At 39.0% G+C, this 12,260-nt stretch overlaps 1 protein-coding gene across 1 annotated transcript in view; it reads right to left on the reverse strand.

Moving 5' to 3' along the window:
- Window positions 1-12,260, reverse strand: part of DCHS2 (dachsous cadherin-related 2) — a 124,061-nt gene that overhangs the window by 20,820 nt on the left and 90,981 nt on the right. Inside the window, exons 11-14 of the mRNA XM_061993199.1 lie at window positions 10,715-10,849; window positions 10,271-10,480; window positions 8,181-9,038; window positions 362-472 (exon numbers count right to left, since the gene is read on the reverse strand). Of these exons, the coding sequence (XP_061849183.1) occupies window positions 362-472; window positions 8,181-9,038; window positions 10,271-10,480; window positions 10,715-10,849 (1,314 nt within the window). The remainder of the gene's footprint in view (window positions 1-361; window positions 473-8,180; window positions 9,039-10,270; window positions 10,481-10,714; window positions 10,850-12,260) is intronic.

Consider the following 12,260-nt stretch of genomic DNA (forward strand, 5'->3'; position numbering starts at 1 on the left):
GCCTCCTACATTACAAGTGCTTTGAAAGATTACTGAGGTTTAGGGCAACCTTATGATGAGCAACAACATGGAGTCTCGATTTGGATCACAAAACAGTAGTTTACCAACTCCCAACACCTGTTGATTTACCTGAACATTTTAAACGGGTATACTCATGTTCATTTTCTTTCCACATCAAGCTTACAACAGTTCAGGCCTCTCCTGTGCTGGTTTTACTTATCCCTGGCTTACTAATGGGTTATTCATTTTAAAAGGAGACTAATACTCTAGTCCTTGTCCTTGTGGCAGGAACTTATTAGAGACCACACTCTTTAAGCTACACACAGACATTTGAAAAAAAAATACATTTATAGAAGTGTACCTGTAACGGGATGTATGGAGAATACACTCTCTCTGTCACTGAAGATGCTGTATTTTATGTTTTCTCCTGTGAATTTGCGTTCATAAGCTTCCACAGTTAGAAGTGACGTACCTATGGAAGGAACAAGATGTTTTCATCACATCCACTTTAGGTTTTATTTTAAATCTATATTGCTGTGATTAGTAGGAGATACACAGCCAAACACCTACATACAAAGCTATATGCTTATTCATGAATTAAAATAGTAGACAAGAAAAACAATACCTGTATGATTTTCACTGCATTACAACTTCATAGGAAACACACTTTCTATCCCTCCTTGCCTAGTATATTACTCATCTGACCACAACTCATCACTTATCTGAATAAAATGATGAGTTTTAACTTTTCCTAATCGCAAACTCCTGTGCACCACTGGAATTACCTCTTAGCTGAAGTCATATGCATTCCTTTTATTCAGGTTATGCTGTCTTTGGTCACTTAAATCTCACCTCTCCATGAACTGTTTTAAGGAAAAGAGTCCTATTTTCTGTTCATCTTATGCCCAAATCATCATAAAGAGTTTATTTTTCCTTCATTTATCGGATTTTTTTTTGTCAAATATTTAAAATTAAATATTCATTAACAATTTAATTAGCTATCTTTTGACAGAAAGAAATTTTTGAATGAAAAGATGAAACTACAAACACGGGTATGTGTCACTTCAAGCAAAATCCAAATTCCACGAAAAGAACAATAATTTAACATAGAATAAAAGAAACACAAAACAAAAATCCTGTTTGAAATAGGATGAGAGGAAAAATGTGGAACTGAATATACTACCCTGCTCGGAATCATCATGTTTAACAAAAATATATCAAGTTTTAAAAGCATGATCAAGATTTCCAAATAACTACATTTTTCAAGTGAGCTATGAAGTTTAGCATATACGGCAATTGATTTTAATGGATTTTATTTATTTAATTTACTTGTAATTGACTCCATGCAACTGTGATGGGAGTGAGGTTACTGTGCAACCTGAACTCTTCCAAACAACATTATAGACAGCTAGCTATATTACATTACAAAGGGCATGCTGTTTACACTGTCCAGGATGTCAGAGGAAAGGACTTCAGTGTAAAAATTAGAAGAAACATTGCTCTTAAAACTATCTGCTACCTCTTTCATTTTATCAGTTACTAATTTTTAAAAACAGAAAGATTTGTCATTTGCTCCTAAAATTTGACTGTCAAAAGCAAAAAATATGCCCATTTTGACAGATGTCATTTTCTGTACTAGTCAATATATTTATAAGTCATTTACTAGAAAAGTTCTGGAAGTAAAATCCAACAATCCAATAAATGAAGACTGGTACGAATGATGCACTGAGTCTTTTAGGACCTAAAATAGTGGCTTGTAGGTTGAATTTTCATTGCCAAGCAACTCTGACTTACTACAAAAGCCTGCAAGAACAATCATTCATGGCATCCTCAGAGCAGAGTTAAAAAGAAAATTCAAGGTCTGAAGAATGACACTATTTATCTTCTAATGTTGTCTGCAGTCTTTTTGTTTGTTTGCTTGTATGTTTATGAAATAAAGGAAGCAGCAGCATTTCTACTTGAATCCGTGTTTTTCAAGGGTTAGGTTAATAAATTGTTGCACTGGGTCCCCAAATCCTAATCCTTAAGGCTTCACATTTTTCATGTAAGTAAAATTATTTACAAGTTCCTTTTTGCAGAGAATAAATTTCTTCTTTTTCTGATACTTTTAACAGAAAAGCCCTGATAGAATTCAATCTATCTAGGGACAGCAAGGGCAACAAAAAAAGCTTCTATTTGTACATCCATGATAAAAGTAGGACTAGGGAAAATGTGAGCTGTCTCTGTCAGCAAAAGGGAGATCTGCTTACCCAGGATATGAAGAAGGCTGAGGTACTCAACAACTTATTTTCCTCAGTCTTCACTGGCAAATGCTCCAGTCATACTGCCCAAGTCACTCAAGGCAAAGACAGGAACTGGGAGAATGAAGAACTGCCCACAGTAGGAGGTCAAGTTCAAGACCATCTATGGAACCTGAAGATGCACAGGTCCATGGGATCTATAAAGATGCATTCATGGGACCTGAGGAAACCGGTGGTTGAAGTGGTTAAGACACTATCCATCATATTTGGGAGGCTGTAGCAGTCCAGTGAAGTTCCCACTGACTAGAAAAGAGGAAACATAACCCCTGTTTGTAAAAAGAGAACAAAAGAAGACCTGGTGAAGTACAGGCCAATCAATCTCACCTCTGTGATCAGCAAGATCATGGAGCAGATCTATGAAAAATATGCTAAGGCACATGGAAAATAAGAAGGTGACTGCTGACAGCCAACATGGCTTCACTAAGGAAAAATTATTTTTGACGAAGTTGGGTTACAACAGGGTTAATGCATTGGTGGATAAGAGAAGAGCAACTGTCATCATCTACTTGACTTGTGCAAAGCATTTGACACTGTCTCACACAACATCCTTATCTCTACATGGGAGAGACATGGATTTGATGAACACACTCAGTGGGTAAGGAAACTGGCTCGATGGTCGCCAGTTGTGGCCAACAGCTTGGTGTCTGAGTGGAGAGCAATGAAGTGTAGTGTTCCTCAGGGGTCGGTACTGGCACTGGCGCTGTTTAACATCTTTGTTGGCAACATGGACAGTGGAACTGAGAGCTTCCTCAGCAAGTATGCTGCTGACACCAAGGTGTGTGGAGCAGTTAACACACTAGAGAGAAGGGATGCCATCCAGAGGGACCTTGACAGGCTGGAGAGGACAGCCTATTAAAACTTCAAGAAGTTCAACAAGGTCAAGGGCAAGGTACTGCACGTGGGTCAGGGTAATCCCAAACACAAATACAGTCTGAGCCATCAGTGGACTGAGAGCAGCCCTGTGGAGAAGGACTTGAGGTTGTTGGTTGACAAATGACCCACCGATGTGTGTCTGAGGCCCAGAAAACCAACTGTATCCTGGGCTGCATCAAGAGAAGTGTAGCCAGCAGGTCAAGGGCAATGACCCTCCTCCTTTACTCTGCTCTCTTGAGACTTCACGGGCAGAGCTGTATCCAGCTGTTGGGCCCTTGTAGTGGTTTTGTCTGGGCCAGGGTTTGGTTAGCAGAGGGCTACAGAGGTGGCTTCTGTGAAAAGCTGACAGAAGCTTCCCCTGCTTCCCCCAGTGTCTGTCATTTCTAAGACAGACCCACTGCTGACCAAGGCTGAGCCCATTAGTGACTGAGGTAACACCTCTGTGATTAACGCATCTGAGACGGGGAAGAAGTTGATGAACAGAGGCAAAACTACAGCAGCAGCAGAAGGGAGTGATAATGTGAGAATAACATCTCCATAGACCCCAAGATCAGTGGAGAAGGAATGGGATTAAGTGCCCAGGCACTGGAAGAGAGATTCCCCTGTGAACTGTAGTGAAGTCCATGATGAACCAGGTCTTACTACCCTGCAGCCCATAGAGGTCCTTGACAGAGCAGAGATCCACCTAGGAAAGAGTGGGTGAATGCCCAAAGGACACTGTGACCCTGTAGATAGCCCATGCTGGAGTAAGTTATTGGCAGGATCTGCAAACCTGTGGAGAGAAGACCCACACTGGACTAGGTTTGCTGTCAGGACTTAAGACCCTTTGGGGGACCCACGCTGGAGTAGTTGGTATCTGAAGGACTGTTCTCCCCTGTGAATGAGACCTGCATCTCATGGCTGGGATCCAATACCAGAGCTGTTTGTGAAGAATTGAAGCCTGTGGGAAGGACTCACATTGGAGAAGTTCATGGACAACCGTCTCCCGTGGGAAGGACCCCATGCTGGAGCAGAGAAGTGTGAGGAGGCCTCCCCTTGAGAAGAAGCAGCAGCAAAGTCCATCTGTAATGAACTGACTGTAACTCCCATTCCCCACCCCCTGTGCTGCTGAGGGGGAGGAAGGAGAGTCCCAGGAAGAAGAAGGGGTAGGAGGAAGTGTTTTAAGACTTGGAGGGGTTGTTTAAAATGTTAATTTGAATGTTTATATTTAAGAGGTTTTTTCAGTTCAGTCACGGACAACCTGATTGCATTTAAAAGTATCTCAAACTGCTTTATACAGTCTACACAACAACCTTTACCTTATGCCTGCTGACTTCAAACTGAAGCATGACAGCGTGGAAAGTATTTGCTCAGAAGACTTCACTGTATTCTACGTTAGGATATAACAAATGCACTAGAACTGAGCTAACATATCACTGCATCATTTTTCTTTTTTCTTTAGTACTCATAAATCTCTTTTCCCCTAACCCTGATTCATCCTTGCCATTATTTCTTCAAACCTCTTAATTGCATTTGAAAGAAAATGCTAACTGAGCACAAAGAGTAAGAGAGGGCTTACAGAATAAGAGGCTATGTATTTCATATCTATAAGAAAAAAAACCCAACAGATGAGTCAACAAGTTTTACTGGTGAATCTGTCTCTAAGGAAGTTTCTATGCAAACAATCATTCAAGTGAAAGCTTGGTAAATAATCAAAGGTTTCTTACCCTTTGGAGATTGCAATGACTTGATTATTTATTGTCAGGCTTCTAAGTGCCTGCTTTAATGCAGTTTATATTATTTAAAGACATTAAATATTCAATATTAAACAAAAAGTAGAAGAATGGGATTTTCTGAAGGTCATCAAACTTGAAGGTCAAACACTCACAGGTAATGTGACCACATGGACCAGTTCCTCAGGTGCTTACATGATTGATGAGTTTAGACAAAATTAAAACCAAGGACCCATGGCTTTGCCGTTCACTATTTACATTGTTCAGATTTTTTTTTTCTTTTTAAAATAAACTTAAGAGTTTTTCCACTGTATTTGTTAAGGTAGAAATAAAATTAGGAGAAAAAGATACTAATATCAGTTCTACAAATATTCAGTACCTAATGTAAATTTCGACTGGACTGAATATACTGGTACCATTCATATTTGTCAGAGTCTCACGATTGCAATGACCTGTAAGCTAATTTCTATGACAGTTTTAATCATAATCATGCTTTTTTTCCAACTGAATTTGAAAATACTTGATATTTACTTAGGGTTACTTAATTAACAAAATGCTACAAACAGAGCCAAAATAGCATTAGTATTTGGTAAAATCTCTCATACTCTTAAAAGAATTTGATCTTCTTAATAAATAGGCTTTTATAAAAGACACAAACTAACATTTTGAGATGAAACCCTCCTGTTTACCCTGAAGTTTTGCTAAATTTCCTTTAATCAAAACAACTTAAATTGAATCTTACTTATATTTTCTATAGTTTGAATGGGAGAACATGTGACCATAGCATTCTGATACCACAGTCCTGTGAGGCATTTCTGTAATTTATGGATGGACTGCCTAGCCTGACCTAGGAATGCATCTGCATTTAGGAAAAATTAGGATTAAATCAGTTTGTTTATTTATTGCCATAAAGCCTTGATTTTTATTTTCTTTTTTTAAACCTATGAAAACTTATCTACCTTATTATTTTTATTAACTAGAAAGAAATTTTAATGCAGGATTAATGCAAGTTAATCCCACCCTCCCTGAAAAGATGGAAACCCAACGGCCTTACTCCCCTGGGAAGCCTGACAAACAGGTTCTGACAACTCCTGAAAATACAAGCCTGCTGCAGCAAAGGAGATGACATCGAGAGCCTAGAATTGAATGCCCAGAGCTCACCTCTGGAAACATCTTGATCTCTCTGTGTTTTCTAGACACTAAGAATCCAGGGTCACATATTTCCCCACCCCACTCCATCCCCCTGCTTCACCACAATTGACTCTCAATGGCACGATAAACAAAAAAATGGAAAATGAGAGATTAACACATAATACTGTGACATCCAAACCCTATATTCTGGAAGCAGCAATTCTCCCAGGGCAGACATTCCTTAGCAGAGTGACACACAATTAATTACTATGCAGTGCTGACTCTATGAAAACAGGGCTTGGAGTCCTTGGGGTATCTGTGACTCACATTCACAGAAAAACTCAGTTTTAGGGTGTACAAAACTACTTGTAAATCCTAGTCAAATTCAAGGAATAAAAAGTATTTTTTTAAATGTCAGGACAAATGTGTTTAGGGATATTTTTATCAAAAAAATATTTGTAAGAGAAGCAACAAAGGCAGCAGTGTTTTAAGAAAATATACAGAACACTAGGGAACTTTTTAACCCGTGGAGTGAAAGGGAAATAAATGCTTTTCTGCCTGAGGAGACCTGAATCTACACCTTTCAAACTTCAGGAGAATGTTTTAACCACTAGGCTACTTCATGCTCCACTCTTTCCGGTTGGAAGCCTTTTTGTAAAATCCCACTTTTTTTGACAGACAGCAAGAGACCTAGAAGAATGCTCTAACTTAGTCGTTTGATAACTTATAACAGCATTTTAAAAATAGCCTGAAAACAAAATATTTCATCTATGGTTAAAAAAACCAAAAGTCACTTAATTAAAAAAAACCCTAAAATTTCAACATATTGCCTATTTTCTATCTGTTAATTGAAACATCACCAATCCTCACAGCATTATCTTTATCCAAAAATATACTGCTGCAAATTTGGCTTGTAGTCCCAAACAGCCACAAAGGAAGGAATGACTGAGTAACCATAGCACTAATTGTTGCAATAGTCATCTTCACCCTTCATTCTCTATTCTGTTTGTAATTATCCAGGAACATTGATTGGTCTTCCAAAATTATTAACACATTTCTTTTTTACTCATTCCTAATCAAATATATAGACTGTTACTTAAGATCTAAGAATTCACTAGTCTCACAATGCCCTTAGGGTATAAAGGAATATTGGTTTCATTTTACTGAGAGAAAATTGAACTATAAAAAGAGGATAAATGACTTGCTCAAGGTGAACCTTATGAGGCAGTGTTTGAATCAAGAATATAGCACAGGTCAGACCTCTAAATACATCTGGTCAATTGTACAGTGGAATTTGTGGTCCGAAATTGTGAAAAGCACTCCACTCTGCCTCTCATTAGGATGAACCCATCCCCTGAGGCAGAAAAAGGTACCATATCTAATTGGCAGAAGGCATACTACCTACTAACATTCTCTGAATGATGAAGAGTAGAGCAGTAATTCTTACCATTACAGGTAACAAAAATAATTAAATCTGTAGGCACCTCGTGGCTGAAGATTGTGTGTCTATAGGTAGCATTGAACAGCACATGCTCTACCTAGAGATACACCGTAGAAGCCTGTCTCAGTGACAATGTAACATAGCCTTCAAACTTCTCTCTCCTTCACCTCACATTGCCCCTCATTGTCCTTCTTCTAGAAAGTCCAAAACTCCAGTGAGGGCTTGAATTATCTCTGAAAGCTACCACAGTTCATGAAGGGTTTTGCAAAAAACCCCAAAAAGTAATGTTGCAACCGGCACACATCACTCATCTCTTCTAAGCCTGTGTGTTGACAGGTGAAACGACAAGTAAACACTGTCCACCTATCACTGAAGTCATTTTGCTAAAAGTGTGAATCTATTGATGCTCAGGACTTCCCTGGCTGAAGGATGGAAATACATCACCTTTGACAAGGGAGCTTTCTGTTTAACATGAGCATCACTGTTTTACATGGGCAGCAAACTCAAAAGCCAGACAATGTCTCCAACTAACAGATCATACTTCTTTTTTCCATGTGGATGCACTGGAGAAGAGCAGACAGGCATTTGCTACATCCAAATTAACTTCTCCCTGCTGCTGCACAGGAAAAAAAAAGGTTTCTCCATACTATTCATTACAATCACAAATCCAAAAGGAGAAGAAATTGGTAATCACAAGAACAGCAACTGGAATTTCATGCCCACCTGCTTCACTGTTCTCCGGCACAACTGCTTCATACAGGCTATGAGTGAATGAAATCTCCTCCTCTTGCTCTTCTGTAAAGATAATGACCATAGCTGTGGCTGTTCGAGGTGAGATACCTTGATCTGAAGCTGTCACTAGCAGCTGGGTACTGAAGTTCTTGGAAGCCAAGGGTTCCAGAAGAATGATGTTACCTGTCTTTGCATCAATCTGAAATACAGTTTCTGCCACTATCAAACTAAAAACAACATCTCCATTTGATCCCTGATCCACATCCTCTGCTCTTACAGTGGCTACTGTCTCGTTCACAGGGGCTTCAGCAGGTATAAAGGCCCTGACAGGATTCTCCAAAAAAATGGGATCATTGTCGTTGACATCATCAACATGCACCACAACACTGACAGTGGTGCTTCTTGGCAAATAGGTGCTACAGTCACTTGCCACTACCCTAAATGTATACTGGGATTTGGTCTCCCGGTCCAGTGCCTTAGTAGTAACTATAGAGCCTGTTACACTGTTAATAGCAAATGCTCCAGAAGTATCGTCGATGAGGGAGTACGTAACTTGGCCATTCAGGCCAGCATCTTCATCAGAAGCAAAGATGTCCAGGATGTCTGAGCCTTCCTCTAGGTCTTCTCTCACAGAGATTTGATACTGGGTCTTTGCAAACAATGGGTTGTGGTCATTTTCATCCAAGACTGTTAGACGAAGTTGTGCAGTGGAGCTTCTTGAGGGACTGCCTAGGTCACGGCACTCAATTACCAGAGTGAAATTGCTGACGTCTTCTCTGTCTAAGCTACGAGCAACCAGCAGTTTTCCTGAAGTGTTATTTAGTGTGAAGTATTCTCCAACATTTCCACCTTTTAAACATATAAAAAATAAAAACAATCACAATTGCTTTTGAAAAAAATAATCCCATCTGAATACCACTATATTAATGGCAATAACACGATCCAATTGCTCATGCAGCCGGTGCACTCATGTGCCTTTCACATATTTTATTCCTCTTATATGAATTAAAACCTGCATTTTATTTAAAACAGTGGGTGGCAATGACAGTAAATACAGAATCTCATATCAATTTACAGAGTGGCGATTTTGCCAGATGCATGTCTTTTTTCCCAAAGCAGCACACCTTATAAAATCTTCTGCCACTATGCCGCTACGCAGAGTGACCTCTTCTCAACCTTAGTTACAAATTCCAGAAACCTATAAAGCATTGCTGACAATTTTAATTACTTGCTCCTTGTTCTCTTCTACAAACCTGTCTCTTGGAAGGGAATAGTTGTGCAAGGTCTTGATTTGGGGGGAATGGGGAGGGGGAGGTAAATATGAAGCAGTTGACAGAAAAGTCAGCATTTTTAGTAACAGTGAATGGCATACATACTTTGTAACACGTGTAAAGGCCAAAGGTAATTGAATTAAAGGTCATAAAAGACTATGAAATTAAAACCAAGAAAACATAAAGGAATTCATAACTGTTTCTTCAAAGAGAAATGTGTTGGCTGTTACCACAGTAGCTATCTTGCCTACATTTGAGCTATTGCTGAGAGTCATAAACCAAAGTAAGCACAGCAAATTTGTATTTGTGCAAAGATATTACAGGAGGCTTTGAATGGTTGTGGAGCTTACATTGGCACAGAGGACACAGGGAGAGTTTGGCAATATGAAAACCAAGTATGACATTACTAATTGCTGGGTGAAAGAAGCTGTCATGAAATAAAATAAAATAAATAAAATTAGATTATTTCTTGTACTTATTTGCACAACTACATTTACATTCAGAACTTCCACAACTATAACAAAAAGGACGAAATTATACCTTCATGATTAATGTCTCCGTCCAGCATCTGGTAGTTTTCTGTTTTTCTTTTCTGTACTACTTCAAATCCAGAAAGCAGACTGAAAGTATGCCTATAAAGTGCTTATTAATGCCGACAAAAACAGTGGGGTTTTTTTTCCATATGAAAGCAGCATGTGGACAGACAAGAGCTAGGGAGGCCTGGTAAAATCAAGACTAGTCTAAAACTTGGATACTGATATTTATATACTTCCTGATTTATACTAACAAAAATGATGAAGCGTAACTTACCAATTATTTTGTATCTTAGAGCTCCATTATTGCCAGCATCCATATCTACAGCCCGGGTAACGTAAATGAGAGAAGGCTGTTGGTTCTCTGGAATACGGATCTCAGAGGCAGGAAAAATAAATGTGGGGGAATGATCATTTTCATCCAGGACCATGCACATAACTGTCACTGTGCTTGACAGCGACGGGCTTCCACTATCGCGAACCAAAACTGAGATTCATAAAAAGAAAGCAAATTTTATACAATGGTTGTGGGTCCTAAAACAGATGTTTCTTCATAATAACAGGAGAGTTACTCAATGCAAAACCCACATGCTCTTCTGTGTCTGAACATCTTACTACTTCCATCCAACTCAGATGGTATGAAAAAAGGTAATGCTGATAATAACACCACGCACTCTCACTTCCCATTTTACAGGCACTCCTAGGAATTTCACATTGTTACCTTTAATACTGAAAAACTCCTGAGTCTCCCTGTCCAGTGATGCAGTTGTTATGAGTTCTCCATTATCCGAGTTAATCTTGAATTTCTCTTCATCAGCTCCTGGTAAGATTTCATACTGAAGCAAGGAGTTCATTCCTTAGAAGCAGAACGGAAGTCTCAGTAAACACATCCACTTTCCTCACATCCAGGTCTACAGATTTGTCTCTTTCTTCTCCCCCTCCCTGGGAAATGGTTATGGATCAAACTATTATTTTTAACACAGTGCTTCTTAGTTATCACAAAAGATCCAAATGTAATATTTGGATCTTCAAAATTCTTGTCCAGATGCTGGTTTATGCCTAAGTTTTCTAACCACCCAAAGTGATCTCAGTAACATTTCTTGGCACTCAGGGCATGTCTCCAAACAAGCTGACATATCCACATGGTGCAAGAGAGCATTAACTTATACCAGAGAATCCATGCATTTGCCTTCTGCTCTCTGTGAGGAAGTTTACGTCTCAGCTGGACATCAGGAAGAGTACTTGGCTGTTCTGGCTGTTCTGGTTCTCAGCTTCACTCAGAGTCAATGCAAGTCTCTCTATGTAGTGTGACCCCAAGTAGTATAAACATCCACAGAAAAGACCCTCATCTTGGAATGTCCACTATCTCTAAATATTCACAATACTGAACAGGCAGGTGCCTAGGTTCCAGCAAGGGCTCACAGGGTAGCCATCACCTAGTTGTCTTCAACAGAAAAGCCAATTTGGTGGACATTCCCATTGTACAACTCAGGTCTTTTAGGCTGCTCTCACTCATAGTCAGTATCTAAAATGATACTGCTTGGTTTTACAAGGTCACGTAGGATTTCCAGATAAAAAGGCTGAAGAGTTGCCTTCCCTCAATGTTTTTCTGAAAGCCAATTTCTTTCAGTTCCTAATCAGACCTACCATATGTACAAGGACATTTGCCTTCCTGTCGTTCTCTGGGAAATAGGCTTTTAAAAACCTTTCTTTCAAAGTTGCCTGCCTGACCTGAACAAGAAATGCGACTCCATATTCTCACTTATTATAGTTATAAAATAATTTCTCTCATACTTCTTCTAGTTGCAACATCCTCCTGAGGAAAGTATAATGTCATCTACGTCATACTTACTAACTTCAATGAGCTTAATACTATACTGCACTTGAAGAGCTTCTACTGTTGTGCTCTTTCCTTTTTTCCAATTTTTCATAGTTTCATTCAATCATTTTTGTGTTTTTCCAACCAACAATCAGTCTTTTAGTAGAGTAGACACAGTTGGTACACTTGGAAAACTACAGCACTCCTAGTCATACGAAAACTGCTATTCAGTCAAACACTGTCTGACTGTTCTCATCTGCTGCAGTTGAAAACAGGACAATTTCCATTGGAGTTGATGGAGAAACAGTAGTGTAAGAGAAGAAACAGAGCCTACAGTTTTTAACATTCATTACTTCATTTGTTTGCATTTTAATAGCTTTGCTAAACAGTTGTCAATGCTACTAAATCTTGATTAAGTGAATTATTACTGTAAATGCATCTGCACCTA

Source organism: Colius striatus, chromosome 3 (assembly GCF_028858725.1).
Source record: "Colius striatus isolate bColStr4 chromosome 3, bColStr4.1.hap1, whole genome shotgun sequence".
In the NCBI taxonomy this organism is placed as follows: domain Eukaryota; kingdom Metazoa; phylum Chordata; class Aves; order Coliiformes; family Coliidae; genus Colius; species Colius striatus.